The following is a 26,970-nucleotide window of genomic DNA, read 5'->3' as shown; positions in this document are numbered from 1 at the left end:
TTAAGTTTAAATTAATGATAAAGAACTTGTTGATCAAAATTGCAAGTTTCTTAATTAGAAGACATGAAACTTCGCATGTTATCAGATCTCGTATATTCAAATGTTTCCTGACATCGTAAGTATTCTATCTGGAATGGTAATCGCTTTTCAGGATTATACATCGCTGAAAAAAAAAATCTGATATTATTGTTAAAGGGATAAATACACGAATTTGACTTTTATGCATCGGGAAAGAGAGGGAAAGGAGAGGAGAGAAACGGAGGACATGAGGACAGTCATGACTCTTGAGAGGAATGACAGGAGAAAAACAGCTTCGTGAGGCGAAGAGAAGAAAAATAAGAGATGATCGGGGACTGGTAAAGAAGATTTTTTATTTATTTTTTTATAACATGGCGAGCGAGTACACATGAAATATTCAGAACAGCATAAACCTGTATACACTAAGATAAGATGGGCGGTGCCGCCTCCTTGCGTGTTCGTTGTGTGACAGCAACGTCCCGTCAGCTAATGATGATGGTAGTGGAGGTAATACTGTATTGCAATGGCATACAAGAGGATGTTAACCTTGGAAATTTCTAAGGCAAGAGATATGATGCAAGAATATCGAATTGTTTTGTAAATTTCCGATGGTAACAGTTATAGTTGAAGCTAGACATTTAATAAGTCTCGAGAGAGAGAGGCTGACTGAGATAACCTATGTACTGTGATGTTACTTTATGACAAAGACGAGTGAAGTACAAATGGACTATCACGACACCCTGTACTGGTTATCATAGATTGTAGCTGTTTCGATTTCTGTTTTCAAGACTGTTGTATATATGGCGACCCCCTACAACTCCATGTGTGTAATAGAAAGAGTATGAGATACTCCATTATGACACCTTACAGAATTCTTACGATTTTAATTAAGTGTGACGTATTCCATTGAATTCATTCTCCAAGGAATCAGTAAGAAAAACTAGCAACGACGGAGATCAGTCTTGTCACGAAAGCCAAATGCCTATTTAATTTAAATCTAGTTTTCCTCCCGTTGCCAGTCTATTGTTGCACGTGTGTCCTTGTTGTGGGCAAGGAGAAATAAATATATTAGTTTTATTCACGGGTTTGATCAATGTCATCGCCGCCCAAACGTAGCCTCGTATTTCCTCAAATTTGATCTACTAAATTGTTTTTATTTGCACCGGGGGAATTTTGTGTCCACATTTTGAGTCATTCGTATTTGTTTTTGTAGAAATTTTCATTTAGTTTTTGTTTATGATAAGCTCGTGAAATTCATCTGAAGTTAACTGGTGAGGCTGATGTTGCGACATGCTGTATTCCCAGGGGCTTCTGATGACCTGTTCCCTCTGTCGGGACAACTTGTTCCGCCAGTAACCTTCGACTGACACTTAAAGACAACACTTCCATTGCACAGTAAATCCTTGACTATCTTCTACTGCAGGTGATCTATTTTCCACAAATTTGAAATGTGCAACCCAACGTAACATTCGAAATTGTCTATAATTTAAAGGTTTGCCAAAGATGGTATGAATAACAAAATATTGTACGTAACATAAATTATGTATAAGCTTGAAGTAAGTTTAAAAACTATTTCCCCCACTTTTATGTTGTATAACATGATAGTAACGAGCGATACACTGTTTACAACTGTCAAGTAGAATTAATGGACAGCATCATTTAACTATTTCGGTAGTCCCAATATGCAGTTCCTAAACTGAAATTGCGGAATCTAAATTGCTGTAGGCTAGGATCCTGCGACGTCTTTTTTGTTTGACTAGATGGTTTCTACTTAATGTCTGAACTAATATAAAAAGTTGAAGGTTGAATAGGCGAGGGGGTATAGCTGTCAGTTGTGAGGAAGGATGAACTGACGAGGAAGTGTGGAAAGACGTCAGGCGTCGCATGAGGTAGTGGATATTTTATGCCACCGAAGAAAGTCTATATCGTGGAGGATATGATACTGACGTAGCAAATTTTGGAAGAGTGACTGGAAGACCTGCAGAGAGACGGAAACAGCTTCATGGTGTGTGGAGACTTCAGTTCCTCAAGGGCAGCGACACTGACTCACACAATGTCTGGTGTACCACATGTATATCGCTCGGATACTGACGAAGCAGGGAGGAGCTGCGGCAGGAAGTTGTAGTTCGGTGATTTATGATGTTTACGTCGCTTGGCTCGTGAAACAGACGATAACGACAGTAGTGAAAGCCCGTGCCTGAGATAAAGTATGTGAGATATGGTAGGAAAACAAATATATGTTTGATGAAAATAATGTAGTGTAGAAAAAAAATACCGAGATTGAGTTCCTCTCCCCTTCCCCAAACACACAGACACTTGCCTCTCTTCTAGCCGCGACCATTTATTCAGCGACGCAATAAAACTATCTACAGCCATGTCTATGATCATTATCTATCCCGTACTCGGCCATGCAATCTTATATCTCTCCACACTACTGCCATCACTAGCTCTTCCTCACCCCACTCTACACCCAGGTCACCCCATATCCTATTACCATCAGGTCTTCCCAAGCTGTATCACCACCACTTGGCCTCCCCACTCCTAAACGCCGCTAGAACCTATTCAGTTATTGTCCCATGGTTACACTGTTAATAGGGATATGAATCAAATTGCATATTCATGAGGCTGCTGGTTGAGTGGCTAGAAGTAAAGGTTCCTTGCATGCATCAGAGACCAATCACAATAGGAGAACCTGCGCATTACAGCATCGTTCAAAGCAGTTCTGAGAATGTTGTCCATCTCATCCACTTCCTTCAACATTATGAAATCATTTTACGTATATCCGAGGCTCGGAGGTCTGGCAGTTACAGTTGGGCAATAAAAATACATCATTCGTATACTAATGTGTATCAACTGACCTGGAAATTTGTCCTTGTCTGTCTCAGTGGCTCTATCCCGGTATCACTGTTATTGTGTCTGTTTGGCAATTTTGTGAATTATAAAGCCATCTATCTGCGTTTACTGTGTGTTCGTCCATCAAGGCCTGCTTCGTTTATTTCCTCACAGATTGCCCGTATGCTTAATATACCTGTGAGTCTGCATTTGCCAGTGTCATAACTTACCATAGCTCATGTGTCTGCATGTAATACGAACACAAAGTTGTCTATTTTCCTTCATTGTATCATGTTTTTTTTATTGCGGGAGGAAATAACTGGCTGCGTTGACATACTCGACGTGTGTGTAGCTCATTACATTACCATAAAATTTCTAAACGCGAATCATGTCGACCACTGGTCATGTACGGTACGTACTGTACACCTGCTGACGACATGAAGGTATGAATTTTCTTCGTATACATGTGAGAAAATTCGCCCATTGACACACTGACAGCCATTTTTAAAAGGATTTGAGCCTTGCCATAAATGAATCGGATCAAAGTGAGTATCACATTTCAGCCTGTTCTTGATAAGGTTCGTTCAAGATCAAATTTATGTAAATAGTACTGAACATCTTTATACTTACTATGAAGCCAAACTGTGTGTGTGAAGGAGAGGAAACAATCCTTTGTATATGTCAGTGCAGAGAAAGTGTACCGTATATAAAAATATGTGAAAAAGATATAATCCACGTTCATGATTATTTGACTGAACAAGAAGAAACATAGAATTGTGAATATACGTCGTGTTACGAGTGAGAGTTCAATGGTTTGTTGTAGATTTGCAACGTGAAGGTCTTTTGTTTGTGACGTCATTTCTGCTCGCTTTGTTTACCCCCGAAGCCGCGTGAGTCGTGACCCAAGTATAGGGCCGGCAGTGATAAGTTAAGTACCTCCTTCCTTATTGTACAGTATATTTCTAGTGGTATAACGTGTGAACCTTGCTCGACTTTTAGAACACAAAGTATTATATGTGAGGTTGTTGTTAATCATATTTTAGAGTTCCACGGAAAATAACTTACTTATTTATGAGGTTTCGTGTGGTGGATATACCACGTTGTTCATGGTAGTGGTTAAACTAAATAAGTGTTTAGTCTTTACTTTTATGTTCATTATTTTGTCACTCGGTTAAGTCATTTATTTGATCAGATTTAGTTTGTATTTGTTTATTTTTGTACATAACTGATATATTTGTTTTATTGTTTGTTAATATATTCTGTAATTAAATCTACTGCATGTATTTTAATATACCCCATAGTAATGAGGTGATGATTTTCGTGGGATCTATTCCTTGGACCTATAATATAAAGAGAAGTTGAATTTGTGATTTTGTTACAACCTAAGAGGCCTAGGGTCGTAACACGTCGGTACAGGAAGGAACTTCAGCATAAGCATTACCAGTAGATAAGTTTGAAGGCCTCCAACTGGACGGTGTAAACAATTTATACCATTGATTCAATTTTGTATTCTGATCTACTGTAGTTAAACAAGGGAACAAATGAACTAAATAGAAGCGGCCAGATGCTTTCGTCACAGTACTAGCCGCAATCGACTCAAGGCCACCACACAGGTTTTATGGTGCCCGGTCAGAAAACAAGGAATAAGGACATAGTGTTCAGTAAGGTGGCAACTTTGAGGTGAGAATGAAAACGTTGTTGAAGCTGTTAGTGAATACTGTTGGCAAAATCCTGAACATATTTCCATTAAACACGTGTGATTTGAGTTGTTCCTACTCGCCAGGTCACCCGCATCTCCTTACCAAATTTCTGCTGTATCTTCAAAGCTGGAAATGAAAAAGGAACATAATGAATACTGTTAAGAATATCAATATGAGGATAACTAGGTACTGGAAGACATAATATAAGTGTATATTCGAAGATGTAAGTGGCCATTGGAAGATCTAAGTGTAAGTAGATACTGTTGGAGAAACGTGTACGTGTAAAAGGAGGGAAATGAGAGTGATTATAAGTATATATTGACTAAGGAATAAAAGTTTCAGTACAAGAGGGTATTCGTGTATTCATGAGTACGTAGCCCCCTCCCGCCCTCTCCCTCCCTTCCTTTGTGCTAAGCATGTGTTTATTTAGCGGAAGAGGGCAGACTCGGGTACGTACCACTGATGTATTTTACTATTTTGCAGCGCATGACCTTTCACACACCCTTCCAACCACATACACACGCTCGCCGGAACACGCATTTCTTCAGCAGTAAAAGCCCCTTCAACCACACATGGCTACAACAACCGACACCTCCATCTGCACAGTCATTCAATTTCAAGCTTCAACATTCACGCATGTCTTCAACGCTGAGCTCTTTCAGACATGCATACCTTCAACAACAAACCCCGCCAACCACACGCACACACACTAACATGGCACACCTCCAACCTTATGTGCAAAATTCAAACCCTACACATACTTTAGATTCGAGTGAATGTAGACAAATTGTTATTGGCAAATAACAAATACATTTTAATTAAACAAACAAGAATATCGATAATACGAGGTAATGTCTGAACAAATTAAGGAAACAATAAGTCCTCGTAACGATGCAACGAAACCTACTCGGTAAGTCTCTTGGGTCCAGCCAATGAGTTTATCCTTATTGGGTCCAGCGTGGGTGTATTGTTATGCCTTTTCAGTGAACCAGCGTGCAAAAAAATATTCATATTTCTTCGTCCCTTGCATTTTTACAACCAGTTTATAAACCTCCGCCCACTTACTAGCCCTATCAAGATCCCACATCCCTCCTACCCACCTATGAGCCTTCCCAAATCCTGTCCAAAGACTATATATGAAAGATCGGAAAACTCGAACGAAAGCTATTGAATTAACCATGAGCTGCAAGGCCGGAATCGGTGCCATCTATCGGCAAGGCCCCAACTAAAAACTCGCTCCAAGGACGGCCAATCTCAAACTCCATCTCTGCTTCTTCTGTTATTAATAATTATTGTTACGTTCTCTTAGTTTATTAACCATTAACTTTTTTTTACTCGACAAGTAAATCGTTCAAAATGTGCTATGTATTGTAGTTAGTGATATAAGTTGAAGGAAGCACAGGTAAGAGATTGATTTACTGGGACATTGTATTATTTTTCTTTATATTAATTACGGTACTTTTTATTAATGTACATCTAATATCACCATGACAAATTATTAATATGAATCATAATTTAATACTTTTTTGTGTATAGGCCTATGTACCGTATATGTACAGGTATATGATTGTGAATGGTATTAGGAATTTCTAATCAAAACATGAATAATACATAAAAGAATTTTACTTAAATGCCAGTAAATTTTTCCTATTATTTTAACAATATGCGAATAACATTAATATTTTCCAGCGAAGATTATTAAAACAAGATACAATTCTACATCAAGATATTTGTGTTTTATTGTAGAACTAAAAATGATACTTTTCGTGGCTTCCAAAACTACATTCATCCTAGCTACATTTATATAGTTTTAATTATGCATTATATATACACTCAACTGTTCCTCTTGTCGATGAAATATAAAGGTAGGATGAATTTCTTTGGATGTTCCACACGGGAACACAGGTGGGGCCAAAGTGGGGCCACCGATGGTGACGTATTCGGTAAACAGAGACCATACCAACGCCAACTGCCTCAGAGGCCCGTAACTAACGCGCACACCAAAAGCTCAAATTTTCCTATCTTTCATGGATACTCTTTGGTCCTGTCTCATCCCCCGCTCGTGTTTAGTTGGGTACCACTTAGGCCAATATCAAGCCTGGAGCAGACGACGCAGGACGCTCAGACAGACAAGGTCGGAGACTCGGAGACGGACCTCGGAGGGTGTAAACTGTAAAGAGACAGTTCACCTCTGCCTGCCGTGGAGTGAAGGTGTCGTTTTCTCTCTCGCTCACATACTAGTTGAACTTCCGCTAGAGTACGAGGTAAGTCTCACTCATTTTCTTGTTTACGGGATACAGTGCATCGTTAGTGGCCTCATAATGTTATTAATAGCGCCTTTGGCTGTTGATGGTGACGTACGGTGCCTCCAGTAGCCTATCAAAATGTATTCGGACAGATTATGATCGAGTTGGATGATCTAAGTACAGTATATTATTGGCCACTATGCACTCATCCCCCTCTCCACAATGTTAAGTTTCATAGAACGGTGAAAGGATGACTCGAATTTCAATTTCATGTTGTGATATTAATTGGGGAATAATTGCCAATTATCAGCAGTTTGGTGGTTCTTGGCTGTTTTTCTTGTTTATTCAGGTGTATGTATAGTCCTACGTTAATAGTTTTTGCTTGCATATCCGTAACTTAGTGTTGTTTGCAATTTACAAAAAATCATGAATTGTAAATGTAATTGTTGCAGGAATACTTAGCGATTAAAACCACCAAATAGATCACACACACACACACACACACATATATATATATATATATATATATATATATATATATATATATATATATATATATATATATATATATATATATATATATATATATATATATATATATATATATATGAACAACTATTAATAGGTACTGAAGGTCATTTTCTGACTCGTAAAAAAATATATACAAATATGAAAATGTGGTTTTAGGGAAAACCCTTGTTTATTTACCTTAGTTGACTCGGTAAGGTGACGCGTGGTATTATAACCCCGTTATTGTGAAATCTGAAACCTCAAGTTGCAGGGAGGAACTGGGTGAACTGTTAATGAAATACCTCGACTGACTACCTACAGTATACTAATATACGGCAATGCATTTAGACATTTTTATTATAATTAAAATTAGTTTTCATATGTAAGTGATAATTAAATATATTGAAGTCAGTGGAAGTAATGGCCTATACATTTCATAAACGATCAAACATGGTTATATAGCAACGAATGCAGGCCCAGTACCGGAAACGAGGAAATGCCGACCACGAATATACCGGTGTATTCTGCACGCCTCCTCGTCTCAGACAATTTGGAATATATATACAGTATACTAGGTCCGACACACACACAAAATGAGACTGATGCTGTATCTCTTTTTATTTGCCAAATTAAGAAAATCAACGGTGATCGCCTTCAAAATAGTTCCCTTCTGAGTTGACACAGCTGCAAACGATGCTGCCACAGGTCAAAGCAATTCCGCAGATCATGTTCTGTAAGGCTGTTGAGCTACGTCATTTTTGTTTTCACCTCTTCTACCTACAAAATATTGGTTCCTTTGAGCACGGACTTGATCTTTGAGAAGAGGTAGAAGTCGCAGGGAGCCAGGTCTGGCGAATAGGTGTGGGTGCTCAAGCACAGTGTTGTTTTTATTGGTAAAAAACTGCTTCATAGACAAAGCGTTGTGGGCTGGCCTGTTGTTCGTCTGACAGCATTTCTTAAAACTATTTTTGCACAAACCCTTGTCATGTTCAATTCTTCCGTTAGAATGCATCGAACACTTTCCGTGTCTAAATTAACTGTCAGCTATTGCTCAAACACCCAACCTACGGTTTTTTTTTTCTAATCGCATCTCGCACTTTTTCAATGTTGTCATCGGTAACTGCTGTACATGAACAGCCTGGGCGGTCATCATCTTTCACGGTTTCTCTGCCTTCCGAAAATCGTTTGTGCCGATCAAAAACGCGTGCACGAGACATGCAATCTTCACCGCAAGCCTCAGTCATTAATTGAAAAGTTTCCGTCGCGGATCTCTTAAGTTTAACGAGAAACTTGATGTTAACTCGTAGCTCGGTTTTGCAGTCCCGACCTTTTCCCACCGAGCGTAAGAAGTTAGAACACGTCTATACTTCAACACGCGTCCACTTATACTGAGTGAAGCGATTGAGTTGAGCCTTGTCACACTGTGACAGGTTAGAACATGTTCAATAATCGTCTGTTTGTCCCTCCCCTCCCACTCTTGGTTCCCGAGTTATAGGGTCAGTCTCGTTATTTTTGTGTCGGGCCTCGCATACTGTATACACTAATTACCCGGCTTCTCTTGAGTGGAGTGATAGGAGATAGTGCATGACCGTTCATTCCCATGGCCATATGCTCTTCCCTACCAAATTTCAGCTCTTCAAAAATGTGGAATTGCATAAGGCACTTACAAGCACACACACACACACACGTGCGAATATGTTTAATATTGGTAGGCGAAGTACTTTTATATCTTTGATGTATGACCGCCCTTATAGTAAATATTAATTCATATAACCATCTAAGTTTGGTGGAGGAGGTCTTACTACAAGAAATATTTTTCGAGGTTCATTAAAACAAATTTTTTAACCAGTTTTAGATCGCTTTAGCCTAGTCAGGTGTGATTTGGGAAAGCATTTGTAGGGATTAATGATTAAGTTTAAATAAATAATGAATTTCGAACCACGGACAAAGGTCAAGTGTGTGAACCATGATAATGCATCTGTAAGGTTGTGGGTGACCCTAGAACTGGCTATGTTAATCTTTTGTCCAAAATAACTGTTTATGGCGGCAAGCAAGAACCAACTATATTCTTAAGTTAATCGGTCTATCCTAGCAATCTTAAGGGGTATAGCCTGTGTTCCGTGACGCATGCTGCAGTTCGGCTTTGTGCGCTTGGGGGCTGTTAAAATTACAAGGTGTTATGTATTTAAATTTGCATACTCTGTTCTAACAAAAAATGGGAACCAATTCGAATCTGTAGCTGTTTCCTGGTTTGTTTTAATAGTCAATTTGAAAAACTAATTCGGCCTATATATCTCAAACCCAACCAATTTTGACTTAAGTCATTAAAAATAAATGATGGTTGATATGGGACATCGCTGAATTAGCGCGTCAGATTTGCTTTTGTTTATATAGAAATATTTGTCAGAAGTCCGTTTATATAAATCTTAAATGTACAGTACACTATCCTTGATTCTAAGGATCTTCAGGTAGCCGTAGAAAGCTTTCGCTGGCTTTGGGGGACGATGCCTGCGTCAATTACTCTCTTGTCACCAGCCCCGCCCTCATGCTAGTTTTGCCATCTCTGCACTTTGTCACCAGACCTTTCCCCCTCTAGTGTATAATGAGGTTCCACATTACTAGTCTAGTCTCGCATGTAATAATTGATGAGCGTCAGTTCCAACACGACGTCTGTCTCTATAAGTTTTTTAGCGTATGTGAAGCCCTTTAAACATGAAGTGGGAAGATTGATTGTTTAATGCATTTCTTTATTGTTTGTAAACAATTTATAAGAAATGCTAACTGGTATTTATAATGTAATTCACAATGGTCAATATTTATGAACAAATAAAACAATTAAATAGTTTGAATACTCTAAATAAGATACTCTCGTGTTTTTAACTGCCTGATATGCCCCCAAATTACATTTTTGTGTATGCGTGTGATAAAGTCTGTGCTTCTTAAACACACCTAGGGTAAATAAAGTTCAAAATGTCAGGAGGTCGCTGCTGAACCGTCATAGATTTCCCGAAAACATCTTTTTAACTTATTCCCGCCTGTTTTCAACTACTGTATAGGTAAACTGTAATACCCCGGGCTAGGCAAGGCCTGGCCCCTGCTTCGCTCAGTCCAATCTTATGGTTCAGAGCCCGGCTTTTGAAACGCTAAGTTATTCTAAATGGAATAAAGATGCACTTAATCAAAGTAGAGGCTTAATAGAAAACTGGCGTATTTTTTTTTTTTGTGTATCGGTTTGAGCCAGTTGGTTCCATTAATTAATAATAAGTTAGTGGAAAGGGTTTAGCGAACGAACCTTAAAGAAAAAGGTTCCAGGTTTGACCTAGTGCTACTGAGGGATTGTAGGCGTAGGCGCAGGTCACCACTTATGCATCAGGAACCTATATCTACGTGCATTATTTTATGGCTGCCTGCCGAGTGCATTTAGTATTCAGTTTGTGCAAGCATACACGTCCGTTAGTTTAATGTTAGTGGGTAGGTTGTATGCTGTATATTCGTACTTTCTTACTTTTTTTTCTTAAACTTAAAAATTTTACTTAGGTTTTCCGCAGGCGTATAATTATGATCTGACTCGTGTCCATACGTTTATGTACAGTACACATATCTTTTTTGTCAATGAGTTATTTTTACTCGTGATATTTTAGTTTTGGAAATATTTACATTATCAGTATATTTTGTTTATCCGTATGTTTATTTTTTCTGTCTTTATACTTATGTAAATTATTTAGTTATTTATTTTGTGGTCGGTATTATTTTGACTGGAATTTTAACGCGTTCAGAACTGTAAACGAAATACACCAAACTATAAAGCAGCGCTCGTTTTAGTGGTGCACAGTCAACAACAAAAAATTCTGCACCTTTGTGGTGGTAAACAATATGACACACCGGACCAAGAATTCTGAACAACACTCATTTACGCCGGTGATTACTGTTAGTTTCTCTGTATTAACTATGTGATATAAAAATGCATCATACTGGTAAAACGATGCATCATACAACCGGAAATACCAACCTTACCAAATTAACATGGCCTCAGTCCGTGATCGCTGCAGAGGCTCCAAGGGGTGCAGAACATTTTTTTTGCTGGCTGTACGCGAGTAATGTTGTACGCATTAGTAAACATATCATTAATTGGATGCACACATCATCAGTGGACAAATGAACAATGATGTACAGTATTTACGAGTATTCATCGTTTACAAAAGTATTTAACACACGTCGTCATGCAGAAAGCTCACTACCTACACCGCATCAAGGTCTCTATGGTTAACTAGTCGGAGAAAGTATTAAATATTCTATGTAATCTACCTTCCTAGCATCTTTACGTTATTCCTTGATCTTCCGTTGAAATCACTGTACAAATTAATTTAGTAAGCCTGTAAATATTAAAGTTATTTTTGTTTATAAAGAAATCAGTGTTAAAAAAACAGTTTATTTCGTATATTATTGTGTATTGGAAAAGAAGAAAATGGTATTGATGCGTTGTTATCAGACCATTACTAATGTTTCTTTGTCGCGTTCACAGTCTGGTGGGGGCAACATATTGTCAGTAACACCACAGAGGGAATTTTGTCGACCTCACTTCCGGAGAACTAAACTTTTTCTTTTCGATTTAAACTAAGACATACAAGAGCGTTGTATTTTTTTCTCTGGGAATTGGTCAAGTTCAGTTAATTCGAACGCTTCTTTCCCGTCGCCAGTCTGGGTTTTTCATCCCAACGCTGCATTTGGCAACATAAAAAAAAAATCCCTTAACAAATGGCGCAGCGAGGTTGTTATCGTGATTAGTTGTTTATCCTGTGGTTATTTTGAAGGCCGATTTGAATTTTCTCCGTAAAAAAAAATGTGTTGCAAAGACGTGTTTTAACGTTAGTGGATCATCTCCCTGCTACAGCAAGCACGAACTCCCCCTGCCCTCTTCCGACGATATGATCCTCCCCTTCCCCCACCTTGGTACCACGGTCATCGGCTCTGTGACAAGTGATGGTAGTGTTATGGCAACAAAAAGTCCGAACCACAGTAATTAAATCCCACTAACTCCAGTCCCACAGTCACTAATTAGCCTCCCAATCTTAGTCAGCTGCGCCTCCCTGCTCCCTCGGGGTAATGACATCATGGGTTTTTAAATACCTGTAAGATATTTTCCAAGAACCTGTTGCGTTGGGCAAAAAAAAAATGCTAACCTTGGTGTTAAGATGCTTATTACAGGAGTAGTCAGTCACACACGGAGAAAGTGACTAACGATGTTTTTCAGGTTTAACTTCATCTAAAGAATATTTTTGTGGGCCCCGAGGATACAGTGCTCACCTGTTTAAAGGGTAGCTTGTTCGTACCCATCATCAAGACTCTCAGGACACATTTCCAATTAAACCCCTTCTCTATCTCGAAGAAACTTTGTCTTCGTGAAATTAACATTGTAGAAACAGTAGGACCCATACTGAAACATGTTCAGGTTCCTTTGGGTACAAGTCCACAACAGCAAAGCTAAAATCATATGGTTGAATAGTTGGAAGATGAAGGGTGATCCATCCCGTGTATCTGGCCTGACTAGCATGGTGATATAGTATGGACCATCCCATGTATTTCTGACCTGACCAGCAGCTGTGAAGTGACCAAGCATAATAAAGGTGACGAAGGAGACAGGACATGAACTGCTGTATTGTAGGGATGACGAGTCACTTTGTCTATAGTTTTGTGTTGGCCTTCAGAATGACGATTTGTTGATCTTCCTTCCCACGCTAGAGACGAATTTTTTCGATTGCTACAGCCTAAACCTATATCAGCCATGTTTCAATTCACCATGGCCAAGATTAAATTGGCCACACAAGTTTAATTTAACCTCACATAAGTTTAAATTGACCTCAAACAAGTTACAATTTACCTCAGCCAAATTTCAATTGGCCTTAGACAAGTTCCAGTTGACCTCAGGCAAGTTTCAGTTGAACAAACAATTTTTAGTGACCATAGACAGTTTAAGTAATTGACGTTACCACAATAGAACGTGAGACTATATTTTATTTTCTACTACAGTGAAGTTAACGAAATGATTTTTCAGGCGAAGTAATTCTAAGTCGTAATTTGATAAGTTAACTGCAAATACTGTGTTTATAGTTTCAACATTGAACAATCGATGCTAACTTAAAATAGCCAGTCCTAACTACATTTAACTAGGCCAATCTTTATTCACATCCGCCACAGTTCGGGAATAGCACACATATTTCCTGGTCGACAAACTGGTTCATGATGACAAACCTGTATCACGGAACATTGCTAAAGGAGTTTGCAAGATCAAGCACATAACTGCTCGTTTCAGTGCTTGCAAGATCAGATGGCAACAAAATTATCATTCAGGCTCGCTCGTGTACGTACAAGGTCAAGAAAGTTATTGCGAAATGATGAGCAGTGTTATTACCAATTGTATGAGTTCTAGTGAGTTTAAATGTAAAGACAACTTATAAACTAACTCCATGGGTATATTAATTTCAGTCCGTGCAGCAGCCGTAAAAAAAAAAATACGTTTGAACGTTAGTATGCTAGTCACTACAGCGAATCGAGACGCAATTCTCACAGGGCGATTCCGGAACCGTTAAGCTGTTTTCAGTTATTCAAGACAATTCCGTTTATCGGTATGTTACTACATCAGCCACAAATCATGGCCACAGTTATATACAGTTTTGGCACCCACAAGCGGATATCACTGAGGAAAAGACACCTTTTTCAAATCACTTCCAGTAACCCGGTATAATTCACCGGTCAATAGGCAGCTTCAGGAATCACGAGTGAGATGAGGCAAGCCCACCATATCAGGCCTGGCGCGTCGAGTTCACTGGTAGGGTGTGGCGGATGTGCCTTGCACGACCGACAACATCCTGGACGCTCTGTGCCATGGTGCTGTATATAAAAAATAAGATATTGTTTCCGGCGGACTTTATCGAACTCCCAAGACGCATTAGGCCATCAGGCAGAGCATTGTAATGTTAACAAAATTGCAGTGCATCTTGCCATATCTGAAATTCCACCCATGTTTGTATTTCTAGTTGAATGCAACATAAAGCGTAAGATTCGAAATGTGCAGCAAATTAAACAAAAAACCAGGGATGTGAAATGATGACTTCCATCTCCTTCCTTCTGATAGTGGAAAGAAAGCGATGCAAATGTATTAATTTTCGTAGATGTCAAGAAGGATCATTTAGACTGCAGATTTTTAATTACGTGGAACAACATATATTAATTCTACGTAGCTGCGAATCAAATTTTATGAAGGAAGAATCCGAATGATGACAGGAGAAAATTTGTAAAAATTTCGCGATTTGAATTAAAAGAAACGTAATTTCATGCGTTAATTGTCAATGCCTCAGAATACGAACATAAAAAAAAAGCCTCGTTGGTTCCCCGAAGACCTGGGTGATGGGTCAAACTTTTTACCTCACTCCTCCACCTTGACCTTCTTAACTTTTGCCTCTTGGTATTCCCTTCTGCCTGTCGATTACTCCTGGGTTCCGGGAAACTTAGCTGGACAGAGTGAACAGTTGCTGTTACTGGAAAAACCAGTTAAGGGCACAAAATCATTACTTAGAGTTTGGCGTATGTCTGGAGAATAGTTGGAAGTGTCAGAGAGAGAGAGAGAGAGAGAGAGAGAGAGAGACCCATCTTCTTTAGGCTCATACCATAGAGAAAAAGAAAACGAGTTGTGTATGATAGATTTGCCAAAGAAGTCACTAGGATGAGATGAAGCTTTGTGTCTTGCTATACCATAGTTATAATACCCGATTTTTCATTTAAATTTCCCCCAATCATATTAAAAATCTCATTCTTAACTTAGTGGGTGAGCGGGGAAGAGCCAATTAAAACAATGCTTCTAATCTGCCTCTCCAAACAGACGATATACCGTCGTATTTGTTCGCGAGCGTCACTGGTGATATTCTCAATGGCGGGACATCGTGAGCATATTAAACAGTACAAAAATAAATGGCATTTTGAACGGTAGTAAATATGCTAAACAGAAGGTACAGAACACTAACCTAATATTAACAATGCGTATTTTTTTCACCCAGGAATGTTCTATACTGTACATCATATCTACATTTTACAATTTAATTTGACTCATAAATAACATGGAATAGATGGTAATGTGATTGCCACTCATACACATATGATAATTCTTGAGTGTTTACGAAAGAAAGAATAAGGTGTTGACGCAACCCACATGTACAGGGCCTTGTAGCGTCAGTATGGCCAGGGGTGACGGGCAGGCAGCAGGGACAACGTCACTGGCCGTCACTTGATAATGACCTTTTACTTCATGAAGGAGAAAGTGTGGGGGAACCTTGATGGTTTGAAACAGAGATGTCTGGATCCGAATTCTGAAAGTTTCGTCTGTAAGAGATTGCATGTAGTTATAGTACAAACCATACTCCAATTTGGGCGATATTTTTGTGTAGTAACAAATCCAGTTACAGAGCGTCTCCAAGTCCTCAGTTACGGGTTGCGTAACTGCCTTTCCCAGAAAAGGTGTTAATCAGGTCACTATAAGAGGAGTTGGGAAGGGAAGGCACCCCGTCTTCCCTTCCCCTGGTTGCCCTTGAGTCCTTGACTTAAGATTACAACAGCGCCTCCCGCAGCCCGTTTAGCATGCAGGGCCCCTTGCCCCTCTCCAGTCTCACAATAGATAAGGTAAACTTAACCACTGAAAAAAAAAGATTAAGTGTTTTCTAACTCCCAAATAGGTCTTTCGTCACTGTAGCTAACTATGATAATTAGATGTCGAGTTTTATCATTAGTGGGCGGTGAACCTTGACTGTGACTTGTTTATATTTAGTTTAGTTTCTGTATTTCTAAATTGTCGCCTTTTTTGCTCCTTAAACTGTGCATTTAATTTATGTTCATAGTAGAGTAAGTCTATGCAACTAAGGCTGAATATGCTTCACACTACCATCTTCACCAGCACGGTAGGGTAAACTAATACGATATATTTTTGGACACGTGCAAGGGGAGGCCCGTATACTGTAGCTGAACACGTCTATTACAGCAGTGTGAATGAATGACACCAAACGAGACGGTAAAAAAAAAAGTTGTGTATCGTATTTATAATGGCGTGTATGACCTTCTGAAGAGTAGGCGTTTAAAAATTTAGTTCTTTAATCGTAGTAATTCAACGTTAACATCACCGAGAATCAGTATATATATATATATATATATATATATATATATATATATATATATATATATATATATATATATATATATATATATATATATATATATATATATATATAATTTTTTTTTTTGAGTTGTCCAGTGTTTGCGTTAAATAGCATAGTAGTTAAAGCAGAAATGTATACTACAATGAGAGTGTGTGAGTGTGTGTGTGTGGGGCTTGCACTCGATGTCATCCACCCAACTTTATAACGGGAAAAGACGCGTGGAAAAAAGATATATCGTCATCCTTGGTAGTGTTCTTTCTTGTCTGTATTATCTGCAGTCATTTTTTTGGCAGCATTTATTTGCACAAAGTCACTCCTCCGTATCACCCGCAAACACTCAGGTTTCTGCAAAATCCTTGGCGATTTGTGAACGACTATTTTTATTCGTTTGTCTTCGGGGCTTTCCATCTTTATTCGTAATTTATCTTATGCTATCCATACTTCGGGAATTTTATTATCGTCTTTGTGATAGTTTGGTATACAGTGTAGAGCTGGCGGAGTCGAGGGTCAGTCGGTGGGGCTTGGCCGGGTTTCCCCATCACTCACGCACCGCTCCTCCCCGCCTCCCTACCCAGACCCCCTCCCCCCACCTCTAGTTATCTTCAACCTCCCCAAATCAGTTATATCTAACCGAATATAAGGTACAATGACTGCATAGAATTCTTGGTTTACTTTTCTTAGATTGCGAATGTTTTTTGTGCTTTTTAACTTAGAAGCCAGAGCTCATGATGCTCATCCAATTCATGAGTGCGTGTTAATGTCCTTCTGACATCCTGAGAAATTACAGAAGGTTGTATTGTTGAAGTGATCAGTCAGCCTCGGTTGGTCCAAGCGCAATGTAATGCTCATTCTATGTATCACCAAACTTTCAATTTTATCCCTATAGGTATACTATAATATACTGATGAGTAACCAAGCCTAAGCAAAGGACCCTGCTGGAAATAAGAATTTGATAGGCTTTGTTGGCTATCCTTTTGTCAAATTGCCTGACTGATTACTATTGTATGGTTACATTGTCTGTAAAGATAGGTACACTGGAAACTATATCAACACGGTTTATGTATATACACCTTTTGTACCTGCGTTGTCTATACACATTGTGAACTGTATACAGTACCTATCAAACCAATTTTAACTTATCTGTCGATTTTACTGAAAAATTATCATCATTATTATTATTATTATTATTATTATTATTATTGTTATTATAACTCGTAAAGCAAATCTTCGGTACCATTTTGTATTCATCATAGATAATGTGACAGTATACGGTACTAACAATTACATATTTTTTTAAAAGATATACACCAATACATTATTTGGTTTGTATTAAAACAGTTTGTCCCCCTCCCCTCTTTAGCAGGCAGGTGGAGTCGAGGATGATTTTATCCTTGGGTGGAGTTAGGATAATAGCTTGCCCCCCCCCCCCTCCTTAGCATACACTCGAACTTCAGAATTATTTGTATTGTAAGTAATAATTCTTCCTGGGTTTCATTGGAAAAAAAAATATTTGTGTGAAAGGACATCGTTAGTGGGTGATTTATTTTTTCTTTCACACGTAACTAATAGCCGGTACTGTGAATACTGTAATAAAGAGTTGGTTTTAATAGGATAAATTAGAGAAAATAACACTATTGACCACTGTTGTACTCTTAATAAACAGACACCTCGGAGGCAGTGTTGGCAAGAAACGTGTGCGTAAAATGTGAATTCATGTACCGACTGTAGAGGTTACACAGTTTGATATTATAATGTTTTCCTGCGTTTAAACAAATAATGTCTTTAAACACGCGTTCTAGGTTAGTACTAAACATTCTAGTTATTAACAAATAAAAACCAAGAGATACATTCCTTTTATTTATCAATATCATTCTTGTCACTAGACTTCAACGTTCATCCGTCTCCTAGCAGCAGTGATGCTCTTTTCCTTTACATTGGGAAAATTGGTTACATGCATTGGAACTGGTGAACCAAATTTACATCTATTAAAACCGGGAAGTAACCACAGCGGTGGAATTGACGCTACACGTTACAAAACAAATATAGCAGGACAATAGAAGACCACACGTGTTTTATAATTGAAAAGCTAGCTGTACCAATGTCAGCCGAGTCACAAAACTATTTTTTTTTTATAGTTTACCCTGTACAGTATTTACCAATATTAGTCGGCCTTCACGCACGTCACAGCTGGAACGATTTGTAATTTGTCAAACTATAGTTTTATGTCTGATCTTTACAATAATTTCCTGAACATAATTTCGACTCTCTCTTGATGGACAAGTTTTTATCCCTCATCTGCATTGTCATGAAATTCACGAGATGAATAAATAACCTCTTCCGAGACTCGCCAAGGCTTAGGTCTTAGGAGATGGCGAAACTTTTACCTTGGTTATTGTTCTTGAGGTCTCACAACATTAACATACTTTCAGCTATCTTGATAAAGTACTCATCTTTCGCTTACATTCGTTATACGACGGAAAAGTAAGGCTCCCAAGACTCGCTTAAACGAATTAGACACGAAACTCCCAGGTAATGGAAGGAAATTACCGGATTCTACTCGCCAGCTCATTGTTCGCCCATTGCTTCATGTATATAGAAATGCCCAGATAAATAATGTCTCCAAGCAAATGGAATAGGTGTCTAAAAATAGGAAAATAGATGAAATATTAAAGAAATTTAGAATTTTTGCATCTAGAATATTAATGTATGTACTATAATTGATTATATGAGATATATCTGTATTAGGGATTTATGTGAGCCCTGAGAGGGACATTCCTGGACTGGGGTGGGGATGACCTGTCACTTCATCCCTTTGAGATTTTTTTTTTTAATAATCTAAATCATTGTTTGCCACAATATCTGGTGTTAGTTACATGTTGTACATTCTCATTATCATTTGTATGGCCAGAAAGTACAGTTTTACGTGATTATGCTTCGGAATTCACAGAACTGATTCACAAGTCTTCAACTTTGTCGCTCCTGGTGACTTAAATTGTTAATAAACTTATAGAAAGTGAATAACTTATGTTCGTCCTGTGATCCCGTTTTCTATTTACTTGACCCACAGATACAACTTTCTCCTTGTGATCAGTTCTCGGTTGACCTTCAAGATGCTTGCTTGTGACACAAGCACCGTCGTGTGTCTCATATGGGGATAGGGTTGGCTACCTTCACACCTCCACACCTTACCTCACCCTCCACCTCCCTCACCTCAGCCTCCACCTCCCTTTATCTCCATCTTTCTAATTTTTTGTGATCCAAAACAATTTACTGGTTCCCCCCACTTCTTGAACCCGCCCATGACCTCTTAAGACACACAAGCAGCATTTACTCACCCTGCCATTCTTAATTTCCAGGCAGTGATTATCTCTGAAACCAGCTCCTCAAGAATACTCTTCGAGTGATTAGGTCTTGCGTGTTAAAAAAAAATGGTCAATCAGCTTACTAACCGTTCGGGCAGTTGGTTTTCAGATTTGCCCTGCGAGGGGGCTATTTTATTGGTCACCCCCTTGCATCCTGCGCAAGGCCTACATCCTTGACCATCGAAGGGTCAAGACGTACCTGGCGCTCCTCTCGGAGCAGCCAGGTCAACTGTTAAGTTGGCCCATACCAACCCCCTCCCCTGAACCCTCCTCCCTACCGGAATATCAACAAGTTCTCGCCAGAATTTACAATTTCATTTAGGAAAGGAACTTAACCAGTGTTGAACAGAGGTGAACAGTGCTTAAGTCAGTGAGAACAACTCAACAGTAACAGTCGTACCCAAGTTAACCTTCACACAGTGAGGCCCTAGGTGCCCAGTGATAACGGCCCGTGAGACCCAACAAAAACCAGCGATGTGTTAATCCGTCTACGATAGGAAGGCCTAAGACCACACCTCACTCATATAACACCATCTGTGAGGGAATTACTACACCACATGTCCCTCATAACACCATATGTGAGGGAATTACTACACCACATGTCCCTCATAACACCATATGTGAGGGAATTACTACACCACGTCAAGTCCCTCATTACACCATCTGTGAGGGAATTACTACACCACGTGAGGTCCCTCATAACACCATCTGTGAGGGAATTACTACACCACGTCAGGCCCCTCATAACACCATCTGTGAGGGAATTACTACACCACGTGATGCCCCTCATAACACCATCTGTGAGGGAGTTACTACACCACGTGAGGCCCCTCATAACACCATCTGTGAGGTAATTACTACACCACGTGAGGTCCCTCATAACACCATCTGCGAGGGAATTACTACACCATGTCAGGTCCCTCATAACACCATCTGAGGGAACTACTACACCACGTGAGTTCCTCCTAACACCATCTGCGAGGGAGTTACTACACTACGAGTTTGCTTTTCAACACCTACATTAATCTCTATGTTCACTGTATGTTCCTTTACCTTTCTCTAATGAAGGCTTTTGTTAAACCACCAATGTATGTAATAAGTCATTTATGTCCAATGTATATTTTCAGCCTTCGGGCTGCAGAATTTTTTTCAATAAACCGTTAATTATTATTATTATTATTATTAAGGCCAAGCCGAAAGCATTTACAGCTCCCAAGAGGGAAGCATGCTGAGTTCATGCCTTCTTGACTCGTGCATTAAGGATGCAAGAACCTGAAGGGCCATGCATTGTGTCGGCAAGTTACATGTAGTGACAGAAGGATGAGTGTTTGATATTGATGGAGGGAGATTTCCCGATACAAGTCATCTGTCGGTCTGTTCTTTGTTATCTACAGCAGTTCTGTTACTTGCTGCCGATGTATCTAAAATCTTCAAGTACATGAATACCAACAACCTACACAACGTATACCGAGCGCTCTAAGTTGTGTAATTATCATCTATTTTTCGTAAAATATGGATTTTTTTTATTTCTTTCTCTTTGTTTTACATTATGTATTCATCAAAGTCGTATGGCGTTGGTTTATAACTTTATGATCAGTTTTGTAGATGCTGACATTCACTGGACCAGGAACACTTGAACTGTCGATGTTTTAGCAACTCATGTAATGCGATTTTTACCACCTATAGCATTGTTGTTATTATTATTTCAGTAGTATTAGCAATTTTGTTATTTAAAGGCCATTACGTAATCTTCCCCATATTCTCAACCTTCAATCCGTCTATTGACCTCATTGTACTCATGATTACTCTACCCACAACCTGCGTCCTCCCCCCCCCCCCTCGCACCACACACCACATTGAAACCACAGCAGATTGTCAAGGTCTTTTAGTCTCTGGGGGAGAGAGAGAGGTACCCCTCCTTCATCAATCTATTGTTAATATTATCATCAGTTTTCCTCACTGATAGATCGCTCACAACATTCAGTTCTGTCTAGAAAGTTAAACGCAAATTAAGCCATTCGCATCCCCCACTGTTTACGGTTCTTTCTTTTGCTGATTTTATATCCTTCACCCATTCGCTCACGTTATTTAATATTCCATTTGAGAGTAACCTTAGCAATCAGAGGGTTAACTTCATTATGTCCGCAATCAACAGTTATTGACACTGTAAGGATTGTCACAAAGTGGCAGTGAGTTGTTAAGGCCAGTTCACGAGACTCGAGTGTAACCATCATATATTTAAAGCATCAACATCAGTTTACAAAACCTTGTAGTTGGGAATAAAAGTGATATGGCTGTAGCCACGAGAGTGGAAGAGGTGACCGCAGACGGATAGTCAGACTAGACCAATGATGAATTGCTGGGACTGATGTAGCAAGCAAGGACTAAATACAAGTATGGTTCAGCTACAGCGTGCGGTATTCAAAGGTATCCTAACCTAATCTAAATAATTCTCTCGTAGACCGCGCGATATAGTAGCACCGGTAGTAGTCTATTGTGGTGAGACTTGATATAAATGTCGTAGAACATGGTGCAAGTTACAAATGACAAGAAAATAGAGCCAGTCTTAAAATTGTTAAATTGGATATTGGCTATAAAAGGAACTTTAGTCAGCGCACATTGTAAATCACTATCTTACTTGGCAGGTGGGTGAGATCCACGCATTCTCAATCTCTCAGTCAAGGGATCCTGTTCTATGTGACGTACAGTACATTTACAGGGGATAGTGGAGTCAAGTTTATAATATGTAGAGTCTGGGTAAAGAGTTCTCTCCCACCCAAAATGAAGCAGTATCGACCCCCAAATGAGATGGAACAGTCAGATTAAATCGGTTCGGAGATTCATTCCCGTGACTCATTTTCACCACGGAAAGCGAACTTTTGTTCCCGACTGCACAGTATATACCATATCTAATTTTTCAAGTTGTGGTCAAGAAACAATATGTTAATCGCTTCTTTGAATAAAGTCATACTTTAGAAATTTCCCCGAGTAGTCTTTCAACATTGTCAACTTTCAGGTGAAGTTTAGCTGGTGTATAAAATTTAAGAAAATGCTTATTGCATGTCAAAACTTAATTTTATTTTCTTTAGACTAAATATTGTTTTTCGTGTAAAATGTGAAGAAATGCCGCGACTGTAATTATCAACCAAACAAAAGGTGTTTACGGCTGGATGAAACAGGGAAACTCAGATTACTCTTGACTCACGCTGTCCTCCAGTTCCTCAAAAGGGACTACTCTAAAATTTGGTTGTAAGTTTATAAAGGGGCAAACATATCGATAGTTATAACGTACTCTTGGCATAATAACATAAGTTATATAAAACAAGGCACATAAAAATCTCGACATCTTTTCAACAGTTTCTGCTATAAAGGGGTAGACAGTATGTTATCGATGGTTTTATCTGTTTTTCAGTTGCTGAGATACACTAATAGTCCTTATCCTTTTAAATGACTTCATTACACATACAGGGTGATATTTTGTTTTTTTACTCTTTAAGATTTGCATTGAGAGTTGTCAGTCTTCCTTGGTTGGGATGAAGAAGGTGAAGGGTGATTTCCATGAGGTAAGCCTCGTCAAATCACCGGCGGGAGATGACCAGTCATTCAGTCAGGACCGCACCTCCCAGCCAGGGACTTTCAGTTCTTTAGTGCTAGTAGATGTTTATCAGTGTATCATACACACACACACGCACACGCACACGCGCACACACACACACACACACACACACACACAAACTGTGTGAGAGAGAGACCTGTAATCAGTGAGATTAGTTACATGCAGTGTCTTAATTAAAAAAAAAAAGTTTGGGTAATTATTTACTACTTCACAGCCGCTGATTTTTCATAGAAAACGAATTTAAAAGTGCCACATTTTCACTGTTTTATAGTGGACACTCGTAGTTATGGCAAATGTATTAAAACGTGTTTAGTTAAAAGTTCAAGTTGACCTAACTTTAACCTTAACTTAACCTTAAACTAACTTATCCTAACCTAACCTAGCATGACACGTGCAGTGGGCGAACTTACTGTTACTAAGACGGGGGAAGCGGCGAGCCACGGCGTTGAGGAAGTGGTGAATGTTTATTATTGACTATGAAGACAAACCCAGTTCAATTTCACAGTACCTATATTATTGCATTGTTGTGAAAAGTACTTCCTCACGGACACGTTCATAAATAAGAGTAAAACGCTGTAAAAATCTGAAGGGTCAGATTTTCTTTCCCCTGGAATTCACAAATAATATCTATATACGAATTGTGACACCCTTCACTTGCCATGGCGAAATTTGAACTGGCTGAGAAGAGAGTGACAGAGCACAGCTTTCGCAGCATATGATGGCTGAGTACCACCACATGACTGCCGAGAAAGACAAAATATAGTGCGCGTCTATTTATCTAAATATTTGCCAAATGAAGCAGTGTCCATAAATTTATTGTTACATTATAACTCTCTGAAGAAATTATACTAGAATATAAACATAAAATCAAATAACTCGTCGGCTGTAAAATCTTCCATATTAACCAAAGTTCATATGTCGGTATTCTTTCTACATAACACTAAAGCTACAACTTAATAAAATTTCGCAGAGCGATGCTTCGGAAAATCTCTGCCATGATCACGGCCATATTTTTGGGGGTCAAATAAATTTAGTAATCTGTGAATGTTCTTTAGTATGAAGTGACCTTCATCGATGACCTCTGACTTTGACTATTGTTCGGTGCTGACCAAAATTATGAAATGCTTAGCTACTGGTAAAGATGGGGATCATATTTGTAGAAGTTAGCGTGCGAGCAGATGGACCCAAAGACTACATAAGAAAGACGGGAAAGCAAGGCGAAAACTGCGTAAACCACGCAGCATATAGTTGACCACGGGATCAAGAGATGGCGTTAGTGTACAAGGCGCAGGTCATCTGTATGTCGTCTGTTTATTTACACAGACATTTAACCATGAGTGGGCGTCACCATCACCCATGTGCCATATGCACACGTACAGAAACAGATCACCCTGAGCTTGTGTTTCACGTTTTCCCCAAAGACAGAAAAGGGTGATAGCACCACTGTTTTTAATATATGTATATTAAGGGAAATGGATAACGTTTGTACTAGGGTGGCCATTTCCAAATTAAAAATAAGGAATTTTTTTCTATTCTTTGCGACACCTATTCTTTAACCTAAATTAAGCATGTTTAATGGTGAGTTGAAAATATATAAAAAGTTGTATAAAATATACAAAATATGCTTAGAAGAATTGTTGATTTGCCAAATATCACTTAAAATATGATGAATGCTATTTTGTGGTAATTTTTCTAAAATTTTATTTTTTTGGAAACGCGCTGTATATATTACATACATGCATTCATACAGTATAAATAAAGAACTGAAAAACGAATATTCATTTTTATTCGTGCTGAAACAGCATATGGTAACCAAATTGAGGCTAGAACAAAAAATTCAACCACTCTCTACTACGGCCTTGTGCAGACTGACCATCTCGGACGTGTTGAGTGTTGACAACTTGACTAGTAGACAGTGCCGTTCACTGCGGCTCATCAGCAGTGTTGACAACGGCAACTACATATAATAAAAATACGTTAAAGGTTATAATGGCCTTCAGTTCCCGCTGTTTTAAGTATACCTAAGGTAATTTATATTATTCATTTTGTTCAGACAACATAAAGGAGGACAAATTAACGTCCGGCTCGAGGTAGCGCTGGATGGAAGACAGAGTGCTCAAAAGCCGGACGTCTGGCCACCCTAGTACTACAGCATGTTTTGTTGCGAGTATGGGGCCGATGCCTGTTTGGTTGCCTGTACATTATTGTTGCTGTTAGGACAAATGTTACTAGAGATATCATGGTGGTAAGAGAAAAACTAACTTAGACAGTTAAAATAGATTAATTTGTTTAATTTATAATTGACTTTGCAGTTTAGGCAGTGGTACTCAAGATGATGCGCGGGACTTTGCTGACGGTGGGCATAGTGACGGGTGTGCTGATCACGCTCGTGGGCGGTCAGATCAATTTTCCTGACCATGATTCAGTAGCCACTTCCTTCGCTCAGGCTGGAGCTGTATCCAACCAGGAGGCAGGCTTTGCCACTGCTCAAGCTGGAACTATATTCAACCATGGGGTAGGCTCTGCCACTGCTCAGGCTGGAGCTGTATCCAACCAGGAGGCAGGCTCTGCCACTGCTCAGGCTGGAGCTGTGTTCAACCAGGGGGCAGGTTCCGCTGCTCAAGATACAGCTTCTTTCGTCCAGGGGGTAGGCTCCGCTGCTGCTCAAGCTGCTCCCACCTTCGCCCAAGCAAACACCGGTGGGCTCGGGGTACTGAAGCCTGATGCCAGACAAGGGGAAGACCCAAGCAGCATTATATTCTTCCCCCGAGAAGAATCAAAACCCCAGGTACGTTTTGTACTACACCCATATCATTAATAATTTCATGTCTTTGGTTAACCCTTTGTAGGGCAAGAGTTTCTCTCAGCTGAATAAAAGTGTCTGGCATTAGCAGGAATAAAATACCCAAGTGCGCTGCTGTCCTACAAACGGTTACTACCTCAGTTACTGTTCTCCCTACATCAAAAAGTCTTTAATGTGGTGTATCTTAAGGATTGATTTATTACTAAATCATAATTTTTTTGATGCTAAAGAGCTCTATAAAAGGCTGTATGCTTAGCCCATACACAAGCGGCATTGTGAGCATATTATATAAATTATAAGTGTTTTATAACAGATACTGTGCACGACCTATGAGGGCAAACAGGGGTCATGTCGCCTGCTGGTACAGTGCGCCACATTCTTCGCTGAGATTGCAGAGCTCTCACGATCCCCCTGCGCCATTAGTACAAATCAGCAGGGCGTTTGTTGCCCCACAACCAAGCAGCCAATAACAGGTAAGTTCAATGGCCAGTGTTTGCCATTTACGTAAAAACATGTAACTTGTATTTGAGAGCACATGTGCTAATTTACCTTTTGATATGATCAGTCATACATTTACTTACAAGGTAGAGTGCATGTGTTAGTAATACTTAAGTACAGTACAGTATAGAAGTTACTATTACATTTTTCATTTGTGTTTGGAACTTGATGTATGCATCAAGTTG

The 26,970-nt window shown here is 39.2% G+C and overlaps 1 protein-coding gene across 1 annotated transcript in view; it reads left to right on the top strand.

Moving 5' to 3' along the window:
* Positions 1–6,641: 6,641 nt before the first annotated feature.
* Positions 6,642–26,970, top strand: part of LOC121858880 (peroxidase-like) — a 45,278-nt gene continuing 24,949 nt past the window's right edge. Inside the window, exons 1-3 of the mRNA XM_042355532.1 lie at positions 6,642–6,814; positions 25,797–26,272; positions 26,601–26,760. Coding sequence (XP_042211466.1) covers positions 25,817–26,272; positions 26,601–26,760 — 616 coding nt within the window. The 5' untranslated portion in view covers positions 6,642–6,814; positions 25,797–25,816. The remainder of the gene's footprint in view (positions 6,815–25,796; positions 26,273–26,600; positions 26,761–26,970) is intronic.

This window comes from Homarus americanus, unplaced genomic scaffold (genome assembly GCF_018991925.1).
Source record: "Homarus americanus isolate GMGI-L3 unplaced genomic scaffold, GMGI_Hamer_2.0 scaffold46226, whole genome shotgun sequence".
Lineage (NCBI taxonomy): Eukaryota > Metazoa > Arthropoda > Malacostraca > Decapoda > Nephropidae > Homarus > Homarus americanus.
The sequence above is the reverse complement of the archived record's forward strand: the minus strand, read 5'-3'. Positions and strand labels throughout refer to the sequence as shown.